At 45.9% G+C, this 23,422-nt stretch overlaps 3 protein-coding genes across 4 annotated transcripts in view; all 3 read left to right on the top strand.

Moving 5' to 3' along the window:
• Positions 1-148: 148 nt before the first annotated feature.
• Positions 149-3,964, top strand: abhd14a (abhydrolase domain containing 14A). Its single transcript, XM_084464882.1, has 5 exons — positions 149-343; positions 548-828; positions 947-1,062; positions 1,323-1,558; positions 3,199-3,964. Exons 2-5 carry the CDS (start codon positions 566-568, stop codon positions 3,379-3,381), a joined length of 798 nt encoding a protein of 265 aa, XP_084321008.1. The 5' UTR covers positions 149-343; positions 548-565; the 3' UTR covers positions 3,382-3,964.
• An 868-nt stretch (positions 3,965-4,832) lies between these two features.
• LOC311338443 (aminoacylase-1A-like) lies at positions 4,833-16,717 on the top strand. Of its 2 annotated transcripts, none has more exons than XM_084463715.1 (15): positions 4,833-4,907; positions 7,310-7,457; positions 8,656-8,720; positions 8,831-8,935; positions 9,033-9,127; positions 10,005-10,081; positions 10,200-10,289; positions 11,098-11,154; positions 11,264-11,337; positions 11,831-11,880; positions 13,375-13,519; positions 14,630-14,698; positions 14,773-14,852; positions 14,970-15,030; positions 16,402-16,717. In XM_084463715.1, the coding sequence occupies exons 2-15, from the start codon at positions 7,322-7,324 to the stop codon at positions 16,576-16,578; spliced, it is 1,281 nt and encodes a 426-aa protein (XP_084319841.1). In that variant the 5' UTR covers positions 4,833-4,907; positions 7,310-7,321; the 3' UTR covers positions 16,579-16,717. The 2 variants fall into 2 exon arrangements, with proteins under 2 accessions (XP_084319841.1, XP_084319842.1); XM_084463716.1 differs by having other exon boundaries at positions 4,877-4,949.
• A 1,012-nt stretch (positions 16,718-17,729) lies between these two features.
• cacna2d2b (calcium channel, voltage-dependent, alpha 2/delta subunit 2b) overlaps positions 17,730-23,422 on the top strand; it is a 36,486-nt gene continuing 30,793 nt past the window's right edge. Inside the window, exon 1 of the mRNA XM_084463520.1 lies at positions 17,730-18,487. Within this exon, the coding sequence (XP_084319646.1) occupies positions 18,366-18,487 (122 nt within the window). The 5' untranslated portion in view covers positions 17,730-18,365. The remainder of the gene's footprint in view (positions 18,488-23,422) is intronic.

The raw sequence follows: 23,422 nt of genomic DNA, 5'->3' as shown, positions 1-23,422 counted from the left end.
AATATTGCGGTGATGTGTGTAAATAATAATAATAATAATTACTAAGTGCGGAACGTTTAAAGTGTAGCTGTGGTTTCCTCTCAGCAATAATATGCAGCGCAATAAAACTAAAGTAGCGTCTGAGACAACGGTGGCAGTGCGGTAGTATTATAGTATTATACCACGAAGCTGTGTCTTACTGGGAGTATTGTGCAGCAGCTTCCACTTCGTCCGTCACTGAGTCTCCACCGGCAGGAGGAACGATGTCCCGTTAAACAGTAACACGATGCAGTGTGCACGACCAGCAAGAATCCAAGGGGTTGTCGTCCGTCGTTGAAATAATTGACTCACTACTCAACTATTGGTATGTATATCCTTAAACAGAATTCTTAATCGTATTAGTAAATGACCATTGTAATCGCAGGTGTGTCTGGATCAATACTGGATGCCACCGTAAAGTATAGTAGTATAGTATAGTATTCCTACCTCACGCTTAACTCCTTCTACTCCAATACTTTCATACCCTGTTTTCACAAGTGGGATTTTTTTTTTTTGCATTATATTTCAGATCCAGCCTTTAGCTGAAATGAATTTCTTGCGTAATCGTCTTGTCATACTGGGGTTGGTGCTGTCAGCCACGATATTGCTGTACCTCTTGCTGCCGTCCATCCGGCACGGCGGCATGGAGCCGTCCCTGGACGTCCAGAAGATGGGTCTGGCGGCGGCCTCCCCTCCTCCTGCTCCCGCCATCAACATGTCCATCCGCACCGGCCAGCTTCCCGGAGACCCCCCGCTGTTCTTCCGAGAAGCTTTACCAATCGATGCGTCGGGGAGGCAGATATTGCCGAGGTGAGCTCTGCAACGCTTTTGTAGCCAATACTAGTAACATTTTTTTTAATTAATGCATTAAGATAACAGAATAGAAAATCCAATACATTTACAGATGGAAATGTTTGTTCTTTAACAGGCTTCAAGTGGTCCTTCTGCATGGCCAGGCCTTTTCGTCTAAAACTTGGGAAGAACTTGGTACCCTTGCCTTACTAGCAACTAATGGATTCCAAGCATTGGCTATGGATCTACCAGGTACAGATATAAACATATCATTAATTAGAATCAGACCATAATGAATGGCATTCATTGAAAGTGCATTTGTAATACTCATCGTGTGGCGGCCTATACGACTATTAGCATGGAACGTAATTCCATTATTGGTGGTTCCCCTGTCTCGGATATATGCATCATTATCTACAGCAGTATTGTATTGAAGTATTGAAGTCATTTCAATTCAACTGTGTCCACAACGTGTAATCTATTGCTCTTCTTATAATGATTCTGTCTTGGAGGATTTGGGAATTCTCCCGACTCGGATGCACTGAAAAGTGACCAGAATCGAGTGGACCTCCTTCAGCGCTTCATGGAGTCGCTGGGCGTCCGGACGGCGGTGCTCCTGAGCCCTTCTATGAGCGGACACTACTCTCTACCGTTCCTCTTCAAGCACAGCGCGCAGCTCCATGGCTACGTTCCCATCGCTCCCGTCGGAACGCGCAACTACACTCCGCAGCAATACCAAAACATTCAGGTGAGCAACGTCTAGACGACTAAACGATGTCAAGATAAATACAGCGTTTGTTTACCACGTTTTATGAGCCACTGTTCAAGTCCTTCAATTGAATACAGTCAGCAGCCCCTGGATGTATTGTCTAGCTTTAGCTAAGCTATAAACAGTAGCCTAACTAAAACACAATTATACCGGAGTTGTCTCACGTTTCAAATGTAAATCAACCGATATAACATTATAAGCTCTGTATGGAATCGATCCCACTAGCTCAACAACACTGAAAAGCATGTAAAAAAACAGTTGCAGTTGAGCTCCGGTGTGGCTGTAACACACATAGACTGTTCAATACAGGTTCAACTGACTTTCATCTGTGAACATTGGTGTAAACTATCGCAGACCCTTTTCACACAAAAAACGGATATAGAATGAGTAAACGAGAACTATTGGGGTTTCGATTGTTTATTCGTTTTAGAGTTTTGGGGAATGTCTGGCATCCCTAATGCTGATTTGTGAGATCCTGATTGATTCTAGCCAAGCCCCTCCTCTCTGTGAGGAGAAGAGGGGCTATTCACAGATGGTCCCAGACAGATAAAAGAACAAGCCCCTCCTCTCTGTGAGAAGAGGGGCTATTCACAGATGGTCCCAGACAGATAAAAGAACAAGCCGGTAAGGGTTTTGGCCGGTTTGTCCCAGGTTAATTGTGGACACCGTCTAGGTCAAGATGTAAATCAGCCTTGAATTTGGTTTAACTCGCCCCGCGTTACGAAATAGGGCAGTTGGCCCTCAATTGACATCCATTATATTCCAATAGTGGATTTCTCCAATAGTTCCCACACCAGTTCTGTTTCTGTGTAAACACGCCACTGCGCTGATCCCAGACTTTAAGCCTGAAGCTTGAGCGGGCCATTTAGGCTCAGTCCTGAATGACCCGGCTCTGAATCCTGCCCGTGGTCGTTGTGTCCGCCCCTCGGTCTCCCATACATCCCTCTCTATCTCTCTCTATAATAAAGCATACAATTCTGTGTGAAGATGGTGGCTGTGTTTCAAGGCAGTGGGATGATTCAGAATTCTGAATGCAGAGCAACATTTCCACGAGGCGCGGGGGTTAGTGAAGGTGAGGCTCTTCAGTCTCAGTGGTGTGTAGACAGAATCTAAACCTGTGGGCCCTATTGAAGACAGCTACCAGGGCCATCTGTATGCACTAAACAGGGTAGGACAAACACAGCTACAGCTATGGAAGTGGCTAAACATTCTTCTGGATATAATGGATGTCAAATGATGGCAAAAACGGCCAATATGGAAACGCATCTACACCACAAGAGCGGAAAAAACATCACGGCTGATTCAAACCTCAACATAGACAATGTCAACAATTAACAAAACCGCCAAATCCCCAAAACCGCGGTACCCTCTTTTTTTCTGTAGAATTGCTACCATTGCAAAGGAACAAGTCTTTATTTGAGCTTTTAGTGAGTATTGGGCAAAGGGGGACAGGATACTAGTGTTGGGTGGGTGGGTGGTGGGTGGGGGGCTCGACTCAATAGAAAGGTTCTGTGTTGGCTCCCCAATTTCGGGTTTAACGTCTATGAGACCGCCTACATTTATAGATGTTAATGTCATGTTTTCTTGTCCCCTCTACCTACTACCTATTTGCCTTTCAGACTCCCACACTGATTGTGTACGGAGCCCTGGACACTAATCTGGGTGCACAGTCCCATAAGAATCTCATGCAGCTCCCCCAGCACACAGTGGTGAAGCTGGAGGGGGCACGCCACGCATGCTACATGGACAAACCCACAGAGTTCCACCAAGCGCTGCTGGACTTCCTCAGCAAACTACAGTGACGGCTACGCTGGATCAGGCAACGAGGAGCATTACGTCATATATCTGTTAGAGTGGTACGGTTACGGCTGGTGTTGAATTACTATATGAACAATGCTATGCATGTTACATGTTTGGTTTGGGGTGACTGAAGATGGCATAAGGAGTGTTGAGTTACTTGTTAATGTTATAAAATGCTAATGTTCATAGTCAACAAAAGCTGTTATTTACCCAAAAGTATTTTTTCTTATTATGTCATCTAGAGACCAACGCTAGACCAGTGGATCTTGTTATTGTCTGTGTGAACATGGTTCCATTGTTACCATTTTTGTCGGTGACATCCCCTCCTCTTAAGTATGCAATGTTACAGGTTATGTATTTAAAATGTATCTTATCCCATTTTAGCTTTGTATTTGATCTGCTTTGAAACCTTTGAAAATGTTAATCTTGGATTGGTTTGTTATATATTCTTCAAATGAAAGCTACGGTGAAGAAAGACTTGCTGCATTATAGAATAAGATTCAATGAAGAACTGAAGAAATTAAATTAATAAAATATTGCCTATTTATTGAAATTTAGAAACTAATGTATTTGGAATGGGTTTGAGTAGCAAAAAACATAATTTGCATATCGTAATTAAAGTGTGTGCCGTCATCCGAGTATTCAGATGGGTGTAAATGACAAGTGTGTTAATTACTGTGTGTCTGAATATAAGATCAATGCGACACAGCCTGCCCGTTGAAACCTACAGGAAGCCAGTATGTTTCCCGTTGACCCTGTGCTAGGGCAGCATGTGTACTAACTACACATGCCCTACAGCAGGGGTGTCAAACTGAAATATACAGTGGGCCAAAATTGAAATCGTAGACAAAGTCGCGGGCCAATCGCATTACATTAATTGGGGACATTGGCATTGCAGTATAAGACATGCGTCAACGCGTTGAAAATTAAATGCGATATACCAGCGGGCCAGTTCTGATAGACATTAGATATTATCTGGGGGGGCAGATTAAATTTCACTGCGGGCCTTGACTTTGATAGCTATGCACTACAGCGTCTACCGTTTCCTGGCGTACTACTAGTATGCGACCCAAAAGAACGCATATTTGTCGTGTTTCTCTATTGTTTTTGGATATACTCTTGTTTGTGTGCATACATCGAATAATTCAAGCTGACGGAGTTCATTGATGAGACGGAACCGACCACACTTCAGTCCAACAGACATGCGATATGGATGATTACCCACAGTGCCCCGACACTGCCCCGCTGTCACACATACATGCAACTCTATGATACGTTCAAATATCATTATACCGTGCAAAACGCGTGTGTATGCATGCATACGAACATCTATATCGTTTTTGAATCATTAACTAATTGCAATGTTACAGGTACATTTTATTTTGTTGAGTATCTAGAGTCTTATTTTGAAGAAAACAACGAGCGACTGCGTATTTCCGGTGCTCCTGTTTCTGCAGCGCAGTCAGGTGACCAGATGAGCTCAGGCGCACGTTCTCCTCACTGAGCAGCGCCGGAAGCGGACAGACAGGTGAGTCACACCGGCTCACCCGACCCTACAGCGGACAGACAGGTGAGTCACACCGGCTCACCCAGGGACCGGCGGGTCCATCACCGGGAGAGGGAGGCAGACATGAACGTCATTATCTGTTAGAACGTCACGATGTTGTGTAGTGATGTTGTGTAGTGATGAGGTTAGTTCGCCTCTAAGGACGAGTGCTACTTTAGCCGATCTGCGTACATGCGCATGCGCGTGACCCACGGTCTCGGGCTCTGTTTCAGCGCGTGGGACCCCCGCGTCGGTCCTCTCCCCTATCAAAGGGGACGTATGACACCACCAGGTACATATGACACCACCAGGTGAGCGTGTGATCAGCGGTTACCTCTTCTGACATCACGGGTGGGCGTGTCCACCTGGACGTGTGCTGTGGTAGGTCAGTCCACCGAGCACACGCTGCTCCTCTGTCCGTCACACCTCGAGGACACGCCTAGATCACTCATCACACTCACACCGGGTGGTATAATGTGTCCCCTTTAAAGACCTGCTCGGTTAAAGACCTGCTCTGTTAAAGACCTGCTTGGTTAAAGACCTGCTCTGTTAAAGACCTGCTCGGTTAAAGACCTGCTCGGTTAAAGACCCGCTCGGTTAAAGACCCGCTCGGTTAAAGACCCGCTCGGTTAAAGACCCGCTCTGTTAAAGACCCGCTCTGTTAAAGACCTCCATGACTGGTGTCCGGGTGCCTGTACCCAATAGCCCCCGTCTCCTCACTCAGTTCAATAACTACGGTGGGCTCTGGCTGTGTGGTGGAGAGGTGGCGTCCAAAGGGACCTGAGCGATACGCCTGCACGCCTGCATGTCGTCAGAGCAGCTCCCGTCCCGCAGTGCAGGCAGACTGCAGGCCTTGTAGCTCCTCTAGACCTCCAGACCTCCAGACCACCAGACCTCCAGACCACCAGACCTCCAGACCACCAGACCTCCAGACCACCAGACCTCCAGACCACCAGACCTCCAGACCTCCAGACCACCAGACCTCTAGACCTCCAGACCTCCAGACCTTTAGACCTCCAGACCTTCAGACCTCCTCCAGACCTTCAGACCTCCTCCAGACCTCCAGACCTTTAGACCTCCAGACCTCCAGACCTTTAGACCTCCAGACCTCCAGACCTTCAGACCTCCTCCAGACCTTCAGACCTCCTCCAGACCTCCAGACCTTTAGACCTCCAGACCTCCAGACCTCCAGACCTCCTCCAGACCTCCAGACCCCCAGACCACCAGACCACCAGACCACCAGACCTCCAGACCTCCAGACCTCCAGACCACCAGACCACCAGACCTCCAGACAACCAGACAACCAGACCACCAGACCTCTAGACCTCCAGACCTCCTCCAGACCTCCAGACCTCTAGACCTCTAGACCTCCAGACCTCCAGACCTCCACCACTCTACCACCGACTCTCATTCAGTATCGTACTGCATAACAAATGTTCTCAATTCACTTCTGTGATTTTGACTAAAAGTGTAAACAAACAATACTAAACTATAACGGGAAAAAATAGTTGTTGTGAAATAAATGAAAGTAATAATAATGGTTCACGGCCCAACATCGCCAGCGATAATGGTTGTATCGCTGCCCCTGGCGGCCCTCCGTCTGTCAGATCGGTTCTCAGTGTAAACGTCTATTTGGGCCAGACTGAATCCTTCTTTTATTGTCAGTCGCTTTGGATGAAAGCGCTGGCTAATGCCTCGATGTAAAGAATGTGACTGTACGCTGGGGGACGGCCGTGAGTCACAGCGCTGACCGCAGTGAGCTCTACGTCAGGCGCTGTTCAGTGACATCAGAGTGTCAGCTCTTATTTTTCTCTGTGATTTTAAATGGGAACAAGACGCTGGCTGTCAGCGGTCAATAGGACCATAGAAACGACCAGACTCTAAACGCCCTGAACAGATCTAAACAGTGGTTCCTTTTCTTACATGGACCTTTACTTGGATGGTGCTAGGAGTAACAGGCCATACGGCTGAAAGACATATCACCATATAACTCCATCATATTGATCGATATCGAGATCATTTTAATGACCTCAAAAGACTAGGAATCACCACGCCGGATTTAAACACTTCTGTTTAACACTTCATTTGACCTTCCACTGTTCTTCATTGATCAATACTCCAATGTCGATACAACAATGAAAAACACTGAATTATTGTAAATAAGAATGGAACCGTGTTTGTGTAACAAACCCAGCTGCTAGATTCAGTGGTCCGGTCTCTTATCAATATATATTGAACATGTTTTTGATCAAAAGTCCATCACGATACGATCATTTATTGTTTTATTGCCCAGGCCTACGTTATATCTTGCCCTACTCATGGATCTCTTTCTGTTTACCTGTTTAATGGATCAGTGTTCAGTGTCTTTATTGTTCTTATCCCAGGGGTTCATCACAATGTTACCTGACAAAGACGGGCCTAGCGGCGGCGGGGGGCCGGGTTCCACCCAGGGGTCTGCTGGGGAGGACCCCTCGGTGTCCCTGTTCAGAGAGTACCTCCGCCTGAAGACCGTGCACCCAGAGCCCGATTACGGTAAACAAAAGCCTTTAACCTGCCTTTAACCAGCCTTTAACCAGCCTTTAACCAGCCTTTAACCAGCCTTTAACCAGCCTTTAACCTGCCTTTAACCTGCCTTTAACCAGCCTTTAACCAGCCTTTAACCTGCCTTTAACCAGCCTATAACCCGCCTTTAACTAGCCTTTAACCAGCCTATAACCCGCCTTTAACCAGCCTATAACCTGCCTTTAACCAGCCTTTAACCAGCCTTTAACCAGCCTTTAACCAGCCTTTAACTTGCCTTTAACTAGCCTTTAACCAGCCTATAACCAGCCTTTAACCCGCCTTTAACCAGCCTTTAACTTGCCTTTAACCTGCTTTTAACTAGTTTTTACAAGGGGTTGGTATTTAGTGTTTTTGTTCTGAACATAATTATTTGTGAAATAATAAATATTAAAGCCATGCTGTGAAGAACGTTAATCAGAAATCTTAACATGTTATTTCTGTCGTTGCTGTTATTGCGTAATATATATCTATTTTTATTAAGTTGCATCAATGCACCTAACTTGGTAAACAAGTGAAGTAACTGTTGATGATTAACACATTGTCAGTACTTTGGTACTGGAGTTGTTCCAGCTGTTGGTACATCCTAACAGGGCCCTGTGTGTAGCTGGGTGGACTCTCTTTATCATCCACCCTAACCCTGACCACACATCTAACTTCTGTTGTGGTTGATGCGTGTTTCATAAACATTAATGCAACGCAGTGAAGCTTTTAACTTTACGTGTCAGAACACCAGAGACAACAACAGAGAGCATGGTTATAAAATCTTGATAAATAAATAAATAATTGATCAAAGGTTCTCCTCTTGTTGGTTATATATTGTTAACTAAAATCACTCTTGATTTCCAGAGAGAGATTGATGAGACATCCAGGCCTCTTGATTGCGTTGCTTTTATGACCTTTGATAAATAAATAATTTATCAAAGGTTCTCCTCTTGTTGGTTATATATTGTTAACTAAAATCACTCTTGATTTCCAGAGAGAGATTGATGAGACATCCAGGCCTCTTGATCGCGTTGCTTTTATGACTCATGTGACTCCATCTACAACCTTACTACTAGATGCCCCTTAATGCTACACACTTTACATGTCTGTGACTTCATCACAAAGTGCTACCAGGGCATTGCCTGTCTTGTTGTCTTTTGAGAGCTTCGTTCTTATGCTTTGACAGATGCTGCCCTTCAATTCCTGGACAGAATCGCAGAGGAGCTTGACTTGCCTATGAAAAAGATTGAGGTGTGTCCAAGTCATCACACACCCCCCCCCCCCCTCGTATCATCCAATATAATACTGAAAGAACACGCTGAGTAAAGGATAGACCTTTAAAATCGTCCGCAATCTTTCAGCTTTTCCCTCGCAGGGTCTTGACCATCATGACCTGGGAGGGAACCCAGCCTGCTCTGAAGTCCATTCTGTTGAACTCCCACACGGATGTGGTCCCCGTCTACCAGGTACGCCACCGTCGCCAAAGCCACAGCGTCTCGCTCTATGTTCACAGGGGATGGGATGAAGGTTAGCTACTCCTGTGCTACTCCTGTTCCTCCACAGGAACATTGGAAGTACGACGCGTTCACAGCAGTGAAGGACGCAGAGGGCAACATCTACGGAAGAGGAGCGCAGGACATGAAGTCAGTCACTATACAGTAGGTACCATCTGACCATGAGGACATGAAGTCAGTCACTATACAGTAGGTACCATCTGACCATCAGAGCAGGACATGAAGTCAGTCACTATACAGTAGGTACCATCTGACCATGAAGTCAGTCACTATACAGTAGGTACCATCTGACCATGAGGTCAGTCACTATACAGTAGGTACCATCTGACCTTGAGGTCAGTCACTATACAGTAGGTACCATCTGACCATGAGGACATGAAGTCAGTCACTATACAGTAGGTACCATCTGACCATGAGGACATGAAGTCAGTCACTATACAGTAGGTACCATCTGACCATGAAGTCAGTCACTATACAGTAGGTACCATCTGACCATGAGGTCAGTCACTATACAGTAGGTACCATCTGACCATGAGGTCAGTCACTATACAGTAGGTACCATCTGACCTTGAGGTCAGTCACTATACAGTAGGTACCATCTGACCATGAGGTCAGTCACTATACAGTAGGTACCATCTGACCATGAGGACATGAAGTCAGTCACTATACAGTAGGTACCATCTGACCTTGAGGTCAGTCACTATACAGTAGGTACCATCTGACCATGAGGACATGAGGTGTGTACAGTATACACCTATACAGTGTGTATAAACCTATACAGTAGGTATAGGTTTAACCGTCTATAAGCTATCACTCCACCAGACAGGGAATGTTACATCATCTGGTCTCGGGTTAATATTATATCAACTTGCTCTTTAATCTAGAAAGCCATTTAATCAAAAAAATGTAAGAAGATCAACGCTAATGTCATGACAAAATATATTTGGTCATTTTGCCACCACATATTGCTGTTGTCTCATTTGACTCCAGTTTTCCATGCTTTTTCTTTTTGATATTCCAGGTATATCCAGGCCATCAGGAGACTGAAGGCAGAGGGAATTCAACCAGTGCGCACTGTACACTTAATGTTCGTTCCAGGTGAGACCTAGCACGTCTTACATATGTTTTAATTTTCCATTTACATTTAATATGACCAAACTGCTGAGTTGTTTGGGGGTGAATCATTGAATTGCATGTTGCACTTTGCTCTCTGCAGACGAAGAAGTGGGCGGTCACAAAGGAATGGAAACCTTTGTCACTCACCCAGAGTTCCAGAAGTTGAACATTGGCTTTGCACTCGATGAAGGTACTTTGTTCTTAATAATTAATAAACCACTTAAATCGAGGACGACCTGCGACTCCATTTTCACACCCACCCAGGCTTGTGTGTGCACCTGAGACCGTTTGGAGGCAGCTTGATTCAGTATTTGATACCCGTGTGAATCCCATCCTACATGCTCCTTCTCATGAGTTATTTCACTATGATAATTACTAACATCATTCCCTCAACCCAGGCGGTTCAGTGTTGAGCTCAAGGATCCATATGACGTACCTGGCTGCAGACAATGATATGAGGTCGATCGTAGACAAGGTCTACTTAGCTAGAGAACACGAAAACTATTGATTTAGGATTGCTGGCATCGGTTAGACCCGTAATACCCAGAAGAAGGGCTGGCTAATTTGCAGGCTGATCACGGCCATAGCCAGACCGAATCATTTCATTCAAATGAAATGAAACATTAATAAGAAGGGGCATATGAGAAGCACATTGGTGTGTTTACAATGAGTAACGTTGAATGTTGAGTTTGAATTGGCTTCTATTGGATTGGGCGTTGGCTTAAACAGGTATCAAATATCGAAATATTGAAGCAAGCCATCTAAACACTGTTTGGAGCTGACGATAAAGCCTGGGTTGGTGTGGAAAGACCCCCTGATGGGTTATGAAGTGAAGTCCCTCTTTAAGGTGCAGCAGGTAAACAGCTGTGAATCCTCAACCTAATCTTTCGTCTCTGAGTGAAAACATGTAACGGCATCGCCATTTGATTCGGTGATGGGCGGCTCTTCCTGTAGTGGTTCCACTGGGTCACTGCGTGTCTCCTGTGTGTTGGCGTCAGGTCTGGCCAGCCCTGGGGAAGCCTTCACCGTGTTCTACGGAGAGAGGAACCCCTGGTGTGAGTACAGATCAGCATGCACGGACACGGTCCCCGTGGTCGACCCTCATGTCTCGTGGTCGACCCTCATGTCTTGTGGTTGGACCCTGAACTCTTGTCCTGGTTTCAGGGATCACGATCCACTGCCCGGGCAACCCTGGCCATGGGTCTCGGTTTGTGGAGAACACGGCTGCGGAGAAACTGGTGAGATGGAACTTCCTGAAGCCGTAGCTCCTGAAGCCTGGAGTTCTAGCGAGAGCACAATTTGAATTTGCTCGGCGAGTCACTCTGGGAACGAGCAATATACTCACTCCCCGATTCCCCTGGCCCAGAACATTACCCAATCACATCGGTGTATCTGATACAGGCGGGCCAAAAGCACTGCTGTTTTACCGACCGGATACGGCAAGAGTCTTATCTATTGGTTAGCTCCGCTGGTCTGGATACGTCACCCCTTGTATTCTTCTGATTGGTCGTAGTGTTATCCAATTGTGTGCAGTGATATTTTAAAATGCCTGCTCGGTGCCGCCCCTGGAGTTGGGACGTTTTCATCACTCGTTGCCAGACCCTACAGCTCTCGAGTTGTGGCTCTGGATTTCCAGGCTACTAGATTCCAGCTTCTGGCTTCTATGTCGTTGTGCTGTGTGTAAAAACATCCATGTGTTTTTATACTTTTTATGTTTCCACCTTCCTTTAGCGAAGTATCATCAACTCTTTCATGGACTTCAGAGAGACGGAAAAACAAAGGTAAGAGATATATTGTGAAAATGTATTTCATGATAGTGTTGACTTATAGGGACAGTGTGAAGGATGGACAGCTATAGCGGGTACTAGCAGTCACTATGCACAACAATAAGAGTGAAAAATCCCCTGTCTTAACGTGACCGCACCCACTCAATCACAACCAGCCAGGTCACGCCTAAACTCAGCTGTTCCTCCACCTCCGATGTCAGTCCTGGTCCTAGCCTCTTTCAGCTGTCGGCTTACTTGAATATGGGGCAAGCACGCCCCCTGCAGTAACTACAAGTAAAGTCGATTCTAAAAATGTATTTGAAATATAAAAAAATACAATTGATCACGTTTAGGGTGAAATTAAATTGATGGGGTTATTGCTATTTGTAGCTATCAGCATGTACTATCGTTATGGCTAGATAATTGTACCTAAACCATGAATATATTGGTGAATCTTACACACCGTTTCCCACAACAAAAAGTATAGTCGAGGGGGAAGTACTGCCCTGAAGAGGCAAGTCGTAGTGTACGACTTGCCCCCCCCCCCCCCACTGTGCTCACACTAGCCAATCTCAACTGGGCCTGAGTACGGTGGCCTCTTGTACATATAGGCTGCGTATCCGTGTGTGTGCGCGTGTCGGGTCATTAGCGTCTGTAGCGTGGCCTGAGCACACCTCTCTGAAGTGTACTGAGGCCACGGAGTTGAACTGTACTGGAGTACGGACGGCGTGCTCACACTAGAAAGACCATCTAGACTTTAGGGGGCAGACGTACTCGGGCAACGGTACAGATGGCCTAAGTGCCCTTAAATGTGACTAGTCCAACCTTGTGCTGGGTCGAACAATGGTGTTAGAGCAGGGCCTGAAGAGCGCTGATGGCTGGTCAGGTTGTAGCCGTTAACACGCCAGAGCCGCGGTGACGCGCCCTCCTCAGCACCCTGCTCTAGGTGGCCTTATTGGAGACTTTGTGAGCTTTAGGACTTTAGCGTACACAAACAAACATGAACCACAATAGGCAGGGATGACGCAGACACCCAGTGGTGAAAGTGACTCACTCCGCTGGCACTCACTGGTGCATTTTCGCTATTATGTTATCTGAATGTTCTCCATAGGACACTGAAACGCTTCACATGTATTTTAAATGAGTGAACAGACAAACGCTTTGACCTTCTCTTTGTGGAGGCTGGTGTTGGGATGTGAATGCCATGTAGGACAAAACAGAGCTCTCCGTCTTCACATAGCCACCGTCTGATCTCTTAGATCTCTCATATTAATTGCGGTGAACTCTATTAGCTCACTACAGTGCGCGTCAGTGTCGCGTCGCGTCATTAACTGGAACGAAACGAACATATGATGGTTAATGTTCACTAAATGACTTTATTACTCTACTGCAAAACATGGAAAGAATCGTGGTTCTTTTCTACCTTCTACATTATAAATTGTTAATTATTAGTCATCAGTGAGGGTGGTGCGTTGAAGGTGTGAGTGAGGAGTGTGTTCTGTGTGACAGGTTGGACATGAGCCAGTGTTTCACTCTGGGAGACGTCACCACCGTCAACATGACCATGGTGAAAGGAGGGGTGGCCTACAACGTGATCCCCGCTGAGATGGAAGTGAGCTTCGACCTGAGGATCCCCCCCACCGTCAACCTCCAGGTGGGCACCTTCTCACCTCTATCATTATGAGGGGAACTGCCTTCTCACCTTTATCATTATGAGGGGACCTGCCTTCTCACCTTTATCATTATGAGGGGAACTGCCTTCTCACCTTTATCATTATGAGGGGAACTGCCTTCTCACCTCTATCATTATGAGGGGAACTGCCTTCTCACCTTTATCATTATGAGGGGAACTGCCTTCTCACCTCTATCATTATGAGGGGACCTGCCTTCTCACCTCTATCATTATGAGGGGAACTGCCTTCTCACCTTTATCATTATGAGGGGACCTGCCTTCTCACCTTTATCATTATGAGGGGAACTGCCTTCTCACCTTTATCATTATGAGGGGAACTGCCTTCTCACCTTTATCATTATGAGGGGAACTACCTTCTCACCTTTATAATTATGAGGAACTACCTTCTCACCTTTATCTATACTTTATCAAAGCGCTATAATCAGCGTTTGAATGTCAAACTTTAAATGGTTGCCATTTCACTAGGAAAATGCAATATGGATTAAACATTTTTTACCTGCAGCATTCGTCATGATGAACAAAAAATATCCACTGCAACCCATGTAGTCAGGCACTTTGGAATTAATGCAACGACCACAACGTGACCAAACGTCCACATTAACGGATTCTGAGCCTGACGTCGTAAAAGCTGCAAACTTGGCACAGTCCCAATGCTGACTGGGACTAATGTTGAATCATTCATAGCAGCAAGACCCTAACACGGCCAAGATATACCGTTTTATGTTAAATATATGCATATTTGGGACGCTAAAACAGCCATAACTGCATAATAATGACGAAGGCTCGGTTTAAAATGGCTGAAAAGAGGAGATGGTAATAGCCATGAAGACCTCGGCCGTCTGAACCGCAGCCCCTTGCTAATGCTTCAGTTTATTTATTTTTTTGGGATTGTGATATGATTTAGATTTTTATGGAATTCCAATGCTGTTTTACCATCCTTACCAAGCTCATCTGTCCTATCATGTTATATGTCCAAAGCGTGCACAAAAAGCATTAAATTGTGTTTTTTTTCATTGTCAAGTCTACATACCACTAAGAAATTCCAAAACCTTTTTTAAATACACCTTTCAGGAGTTTGAAAAGCAGATCAAGCTGTGGTGTCAAGAAGCAGGCGAAGGAATCACCTATGCGTTTGCTCAGGTACCTGGCCTCACTCTGTCTCTCTGCGTTGTTCAACTCGTGGACTTGTTTTTGACACCAACCCCCTTTTGCAGAAACACATGAACCAGAATGTCACCTCTACAGAGGAAAGTGATCCCTGGTGGAACGCGTTCAGCACGACCTGCAAAGCAATGTCAGTGTACAGTTTGGTTATGTAACACACACGCTGATAAATGGATCTAATATGCACGTTTACACCTTCTTTCCTCTTGAAGTATGGTAATGGCTAATGGCTGTGTTTCATTTGTAGGAATATGGTTTTGGAAAAGGAGATATTTCCTGCAGCTACTGATAGCCGTTTTATCCGAGCAGTAAGTAAAGATATTTTAAATGTATAATATGTAAGATTTCCGCATTGAAATGTCCAGAAACGAGTGGCTTGCAAGTGGCTTATGCCTGCAACCGGCCAATGCATATGATAACGTTACAACGTTCAACACGCTTAGTTATTTGAGTGATTGTTTATTATCACGGAAAACAGTGCCATCTAAGGGTAAGTTAGTTAACACTACGGTAGCTAATGTAACTTTACGCTATTTCATTAGTGTGTGTGTTTGTCTATTTCAAAAAGACTAGACTAACGTGAATAAAACATCAGCTGGTGGGTGGACATGTTTCTACCTGAGTCACGTACCTTTTGACTGACAGTGTGGTCAAGACGACCCCTCCCGACCAGACAACGAGTCCTACACGCCTTCACCATGTCATCACACCTGTTCTGTTAGGTTTGACTGGTAGACACCTAGAGGTAGAGAATGACCTTAACGACCACCTTTCTGCCTGTTTCTTAACTTCCTAACTCCTCTGTGTACGGACTGGGGAGCAGATCGTGTATGGGGCATCGGCAGATAGCCACCAACTAGCAATAGGATTTTGCCCCGGAGATATTTGAGAAATGTTCCAAAACAATTATATATATATATATATATATATATATATATATATATACTGTATGTCCTAAAAAAGATTGTTGCTAATTTATTATCCATCGACCAAAATCGCTATAACGTAATCGCTAACTATAACGTATACCTCTTGCGTCTCATCGTTTATCGAAGCAAATCCTAGCCATGTTGTTTTTATTTTAAAGCAATTGAATTTTGAATACGGAAATGTAAACATCATTGAATTCATAACATTTTTATATTTTACTGAATTTATTGGTTTGACTTTAACATCTTTGAAATTCAAATATGGCATTTCAAATTGTACAGAATACGGATCCGAAAATTGAAGCGATAGAAATTCCAACAGAAGTAGCAGGCCTAAGTGATCCAGAACTGATTGAACTGAATTGATGATCCAATACACTCAATTGACAACCCAGTTTTTTCAGCAGAAGGGTGAACTTTGCATCATTTGTACTATCATATCGAATGTGGAAATTCATTCAACATTTTATCGTCCAACAAGGACGTGTGCTTTACCCTACAGACGTCTGTAAAATATTATATATTATATGTATAAATACCAAAGCTAAGAGTGTAATTAAAAATGTCAAATGGTTGAGGCTGAAAACAATGGGCTCAGTCACTACTTAGTTCTACGCCCCTGGTGTAGAACGGTCCTGAGAGCCGTCCCCAATCTACCTGCGGCCGTCCCTGAGCCAGGTCCTACGTAGTCCTACGTAGGACTACGTAGGACTACGTACTCGCTGACACTGACCTGTGTGTTGAGCCTAGGTGGGCATCCCGGCGGTGGGCTTCTCCCCGATGAACGGGACGCCCATCCTGCTTCACGACCACAACGAGTTCCTCAACGAGAGCGTGTTCCTGAGAGGCGTGGACGTCTACCACCGACTCATCCCGGCTCTGTCCAGCGTCCCCGCCTTCCCCGAGGAGGCCAACCCCTCTCTTTAACACACGTCCAGCTGAAGAACTAGCAGAGGTTGCCAAAGAATAAGGAACAAGTATTCACAGATATCCTTAACACAAGCTTAACACACAGATATCCTTTAGAGTTAATGAAATTAATACTCAGGGTGTGTGTGTGTGTGTGTGTGTGTGTGTGTGTGTGTGTGTGTGTGTGTGTGTGTGTGTGTGTGTGTGTGTGTGTGTGTGTGTGTGTGTGTGTGTGTGTGTGTGTGTGTGACACTGATCATCTTTGCATTCTAAATTGGACGTATGTAAAAGCAGTCTTCAGAAATATTATTTGCTGTTTGAAGAAGTGGTTCTATAATTTGAAATATGGAATGAGAGTAATCGACTCATATCTATCTTTCATTAAAGCTTTTTGATCATCATCTTTTGTAAATTCAGTTTTAATTCTAAACGTTTTATGATGCATTTTACTTTACAATGATGATTTCTAATAAAATAATGGATATTTTATGAAACTGGAGATGTTTTTTCAGTTCCATTCCTCCTAAATCTTAATTAAAAAAGCCTGATGAATAATCTCAACGTTGGATACGTCATAACTTCTTAAATGAAGTAATGTTACATAATCCATCTCCAGCACGTGCTCCATTTCAAAGGTTTCTTCCAAAGACATTTCCACGTTGACGGTGACATTATCCCCCCCCTGTATGTGATGAGCACATCTGATAGAATACATGACAGGGAGACGTTATCTGAAGGACTTGTGGAGCGCTGTGTTCATGTCTGATCGGGACTATCAGAGAGACTAGGCTCTAATTACAGAGTAGATCTTCAGGGCAGCAGCAGCGTTAACACTTCAGACTACTGGCTCCTTGAGGAACACCTTAAGTGGTCCATTCCGCTCCAGGAACAGTCAGTCACAGCAGGTTAAAAATACCCGGCCCTGCACATTCTGCCCAGACGCCAACAGTAAAGTATAGGTTCTGTTCTGAAGATCCTCTCATGCAGCGCTGTCAGTGTCAGTGGCGGTTCTAGACCCGTTTTAATGGGGGGGCCGAGATGGGGCCAGCTTTTCTTTTTGTGCCCCTCTAACAGAAAAGCTGGCCCCATCTCGGCCCCCCCATTAAAACGGGTCTAGAACCGCCACTGGTCAGTGTTTCGTACAAAGTGATAGTACCAAAAACTGCTCCCATAGTGTAGCGCTGGATAATTAGGTGAGTTGAAGATATTTTATTGCTTAGGAATCAACACACTCCTTAGATAAGGGGGACGTTTGACTGGTATAAAGCCTTGATAACTATTGGGGTTTGGTAAGATTAGATAATGTGGTAATTGAATGACCCTCTGAAATAACGCTCACACACCCAACCCACTCATACATGGTACGGTCCAAAGAGGCCTCGAGCGCATACCATTTAATTTCAGCCACTTATTTCAGGCTTTATCGGTCTTTATATTTAAAGTATTTTCCGGGCACTAATAGCCTGTAAACTGCTTGAATGTGGGGATGCCGCTCGGGCCGTCCGGTTCTCCATCGCCCCGTGTCTTCCTCCTGGACCGAAGGAGCGGGCGGGGGGCGCGGAGCGGGCGCTCTGCGGTACTACAGTCTCCTCCGAGCATCACTCCGCATCCAGCGCTCCGTGATGCTCTCACGTCCGACGCCGACGTCTGTGGTATCGATATGACGAGAGTAGGAAACGTGACGACCACGGCGATGAACTAGCCGTAGCGTGTTGGGCGATTGTGTTGCCTTTCGTTCTTCTGAAGGAGCTCTTTGTTTTCAGCCTCGGAGCCCCCCGGTAACGGGATTTTTTTTTAATGGAAAAATGGCGATAGGCAAACAGTCTTCCAGCTTGGTCGTCTGCCTGGTCTCCATCCAGATGATCCTCTTGATTCTGCTGGCGTCCCGGCCTGGATCCGACGCGCTCACCTTCCCTCAGCAATACACGTAAGAGCATCGCACTCCTTCATTGATCACATATCGGTTGCTTAGAAGGAACTTTAGTTGTTCGTTACTCCAAAGCAACACTTGTATCAATCAGCACACTTCCTTCAATTACCAGCGTTGCATCCGTTGCGTTACATAATTTGACATAACCCCCCCCCCCCCCCCCCCTCAGAGAAAGCATGGTAAGAACTTCACAGTTTTGTTCTCCTCAGTCCAGAACGTGAATGATGACGTTCCAGTGTGCAGTGATTGAATTGTGCGGTGAAGCATGAAGCTGTCAGAGCCTCTGAAGTCTCAGGACGGGAACCAGCACCTCCCCGCTTCCATGACAACGTCAACATCCCTGGCTCCGTCGGGCCTGGTGGCTCCTGGTTTCGTCTCTTCTGTGATAAACGGATTCTGCTCATTCAAAGTTACTGGGCCTAGCATTACGCTTTAGCTTTCAGCGGAGCGAGAAGGAGGCTGGAGTTGAGTGGAAGCGGCTTCCTCTGTCAGGTCTAGGCCTCCGCCTGGTCCTCCCATTGTAGGATAACTCAGAGAACAGTTTGTTAGTTATCCAGCTCCCTCTCATGACGCAGCGTATGGGTGTAGCAGGTCAGCTTAATCACGCCATGACGAGCACCCGGCCCTTACAAGAGGTCCACAGCTGCACCGCATACCAATTACAATAATTAGTGACATATCCTCACGGCTGTTGATGACCTCATTAGGCGCTGAGTCCAGCTGGCGCCTGAGGCCGCGCTGCACTGGCTGGAGGGAGCGTCCGCCAGATGTTGCGGCGGTCTTGGCTTAGAGACTTCTGACCAATCACAGCGGTGCATGACAGCTTTATTTACCAATTAGGAGAGGGATCTATAAATCATGGAGTCGTTTGCATTTGTCGATGTGTAGGAGGGTGGGGGATGTGTGTGTGTGTGTGTGTGTGTGTGTGTGTGTGCGTGTGCGTGTTTATGATTAATTGGGGTGCTGCAGGGTGCTAGCACCTCATTTCTCTCATCCTGTGGTTCAGTTTCTGTTCTGAAGCAGCATCACGGAGCTCCTGCTGTCTTGGACCTGCTGTCCTCCTGCAGCTCAGCAAAGGAAAACTGAATCACGTTCTATTTACAAATGGCTGCAAGACATGGAATCTACATCCGCTGCACATGGCTTCCATCCCCGCTGCCTGCCTCCCACCATTCCTTCATCTCGACGTTACTCCACCCTCTCAGCGCCCTCCCCCCATCCCCCCCATCCCCCCCATCCCCCCCAGCTCCTGGCTCTGGATGGGAATATGGGCTTCTCAGCATGTAGGCCAGCCCCCCACACCCCCTCTCTCTGCTTCCCTCCCTCTCGTCCCAGGGGCAGGTGTGTGTGTGTGTGTGTGTGTGTGTGTGTGTGTGTGTGTGTGTGTGTGTGTGTGTGTGTGTGTGTGTGTGTGTGTGTGTGTGTGTGTGTGTGGTACGGAAACGTACCATTCTGTTTCCTCTTGACTGCATGTAAAGGGATCTGTGACAGAACGATGAAACGGTGTGAAAACCCTCGAACCGTCAGCCACTCCACCTCCAGAAGACGCAGGAGCGTCGAGAGTGTTTGACATCACCTGAGGCACGACTTTGGGGAAAGCGTTCCCTCCGCCTCTCAGTTGCCCGTCAATCAAAGTCCACATCACGGAATGCAGGAGGCGTCTCAGTGGAGCTAAGGTGTGGCCTCCTTCATCTCCTCAGACAGCCGTCAATCACCCGCCTCTTTAAGACCCATTAGTGTCTAAGGAGAACCCTCGGTTCCACCCAGACACACTGGGCGGTGTGGAGGAGAGACAGCAGGCTGTAGGTCTGCATAGACACAGTATGGACACACTGTGTGGAGTAGAGACAGCAGGCTGTAGGTCTGCATAGACACAGTATGGACACACTGTGTGGAGTAGAGACAGCAGGCTGTAGGTCTGCATAGACACAGTATGGACACACTGTGTGGAGTAGAGACAGCAGGCTGTAGGTCTGCATAGACACAGTATGGACACACTGGGCCGTGTGGAGTAGAGACAGCAGGCTGTAGGTCTGCATTTCTTTGGTCATGGGGGATGGTTTGATGATGAATTGAAATGAAAATTCAGTTTTTGTTCATCGTACCGGATTGCACATTGAAATGACTCCACCATTAGTTTGACGATGGCCAGTGTTGGCAGCTCTTGTAAAGAAGGCTGTGTCTGAATAAGGATAGTCACGTTTCTCTTAAACAGCCCTACATGGAGTTTATTGCCATTTAAATCAGGAGAGATTTATGTTTGAACAAAGTGTATCGATACATTATTGATTATTATTGATTATTGATTGATTATTGATTTCTTCTCTGTGGGGTGAAGAAGCCAGGAATCGGATCCCCCTGATAGAGTCTAGCCGCTGCTTGTGGTTTTGGCAGAAAGATGGAAATCCATTGTGGTGGTCTGCACTGACAGAGTGGGAATGACACACGAGTGTGTGTGGAGGGGGTTCAAATCAGGGAGTCCTGATTTGATTTCTGATGCCGTAGATATAGTTAGCTGACCCTAGATATAGTTATGCCTACATACGTATAGTGGCGATTATTTTGATCTAGCCATTTACACAACATGAACGAATACAGTAATTAAAAAGATGATTGGCAGTTATATTATAGTCTTTCTAAATCCTTTCAGTCCGATTATGATCAAATGTGGTGAATCATGTGAGGCATACAGATCGATGCGTGGCCAAAAAACACATTATAAAATCCCTCTCTAAAACAGCCGCCTTCTCACCGACAGCTGAATCTGTCTTGATCTGAAAACAAACGCTCAGCCATGGAGGATGAGCTCATCTCTTCATCCCGAGTCACAAACACTGCTCAGCTCAACCAACCCCAGAGTGTGCAGTCCACCTCATGTTAACTATTGTTAAAACCCTTTAATCTCAGAAATGTTCGAATGCCATTTGAGTCAATATTAAATCAATTTGCCAATATTATAAATAAATATGGTTATGAAATAAATCCTGAAATCGATAAATCAGGCAATAAATATAAGCTACTATTTATATATAAATGAATCAATATAGTTAAATAAATAAATCGTTTTTTGTTAATTGTTATTAATATCAAAGGACTTTTATTTCATAATTCCTTGTGTTAATCAGGGGGCTCTGAGGTGGGCGGACCCTCTCCCCTCTGTCTCGTTTCCCATGTGTACATTTGTGGATACTTTCGCAGCCTCTTTCACACCAAAACATTTTTACTAGTCATAGTGATTTTTCTGGTATTTCAGAGTAGAGTTTTCTGGTATTTCTGGCATCCCTCATACAGATTCAGGAACTCATCTAATGTTTGATGTTATTAATGAATTTGGCTGGCCGGCCACTCTGCAGGGAATATCAAACATCTCTCATACCGCGCATGTTTTTATTCAGAGCATGAAGAGGAGAGGCTGTTCACAGACGGTGTCAGTGTGTGAGACAGCGAGAGTGAATCAAAATCAACTCCTCTCCTCCAACCCCAGAAACCTGTTTTCCATGTTCTCTTCCTCCCTCACCTCCCCTCCCTCCCCTCCCTTCCTCCCTCACAGCTGAAGACTCTGTTGACTTCTTTACCCAGAAGGTGAAGGACGACAGCTCCTCTTTACCCCCCGCCGCTGTCCTCCCTCCCCCTAGCCACACCTCTGTTTCTACCCGCTTTAATCCTCTCTCCTCTGAAGATTTCCACAGAATAGTTGAACCACGCAACCACCTGACCTGTGAGCCGATCCCCTCCTCCCTCCTCCAGTCCGTCTCGAGCGACATCCTGCCATTCCTCACCACCCTCATCAGCCCCTCCCTCACTTCAGGCCTTATTCCAGCGTCCTTCAAGCTAGAATCAAGCTGCTCCTTAAGAAACCGACCCTTGACACCATTGGCATTCGGAACTACACATTGGAACGTGCCATCTCTTACCAACTTCTCCTCTTACCTCACCAGTCAGGCTTCAAGCCTGCACACTCCACTGAGACGGCTCTACTTGCGGTGACTGAGTTGCTAAGTGCCGCCAGAGCCTTGTCCCTCTCATCGGTTCTCATTCTCCACGACCTGTCCGGGGCGTTCGACAGCGTGAACCACCAGATCCTCCTCGCCACTCTTGCTGAACTCGGCATCCCTGACTGCACTATCCTGGTTCACATTCTACCTGATGAATCGCACCTATCAGGTCACATGGAATGGCTCCTTGTCCAAACCCTGCACTCTTGACACTGGTGTCCCTCAAGGCTCAGTACTGTGACCCCTTCTGTTCTCCCTATATACTAGATTTCATAACCTCCACTGGCTCCCTGTAGTAGCTTGCATCAGAATCAAGACAAAGGTACTGGCCTACAAGGCGAACTGCCCCTGCCTGCCTCCAAACATAAGTCAGATCACACACGCTAGCTTGAGCGCTCCGCACAACTACCTCAGCTGGACGTCTGGTAGCATCACAACTCTTCTCTGTTTTGGCACCGCAGTGGTGGAATGAGCTCCCTGCCGATGTCAGGACCGCAGAGTCGCTCACCAGCTTCCGCAAGAGACTCAAGACTCACTTGTTCAGAGTTCACCTGGACTAAAAACACCCCTCTTATGCACTTATTGTATGTTTGTAAATCCTGGCACTAAATGTATGCACTTATTGTATGTCGGTACATCCTGCACTTAATGTATTTACTTATTGTATGTTGTACATCCTGGCACTTAAAATTAAACTCTTGTGTAGCATCTTATCCTAGCTGTGTTGTATTCGTGGAACGGGTTAACCTATCAATTGTAAGTGCTTGCGTTCTCTCTATGATGGATAAAATAATATAAATAATTGATCAGAGGCCAAGCCTAAAACAGACCATTATGACCTTTGTTTATAAACACTGGTTATTAGAATACAAAGTTTCATGACCGTGTGTCGAAGGGGTTACGAGTTATGCTTGCTCAAAGTTTTTCAAACAATTGC

Source organism: Micromesistius poutassou, assembly GCF_964030765.1.
Source record: "Micromesistius poutassou genome assembly, chromosome: 2".
NCBI lineage: Eukaryota > Metazoa > Chordata > Actinopteri > Gadiformes > Gadidae > Micromesistius > Micromesistius poutassou.
Note: the sequence above shows the minus strand (reverse complement) of the source record. Positions and strands in the feature narration are given on the sequence as shown.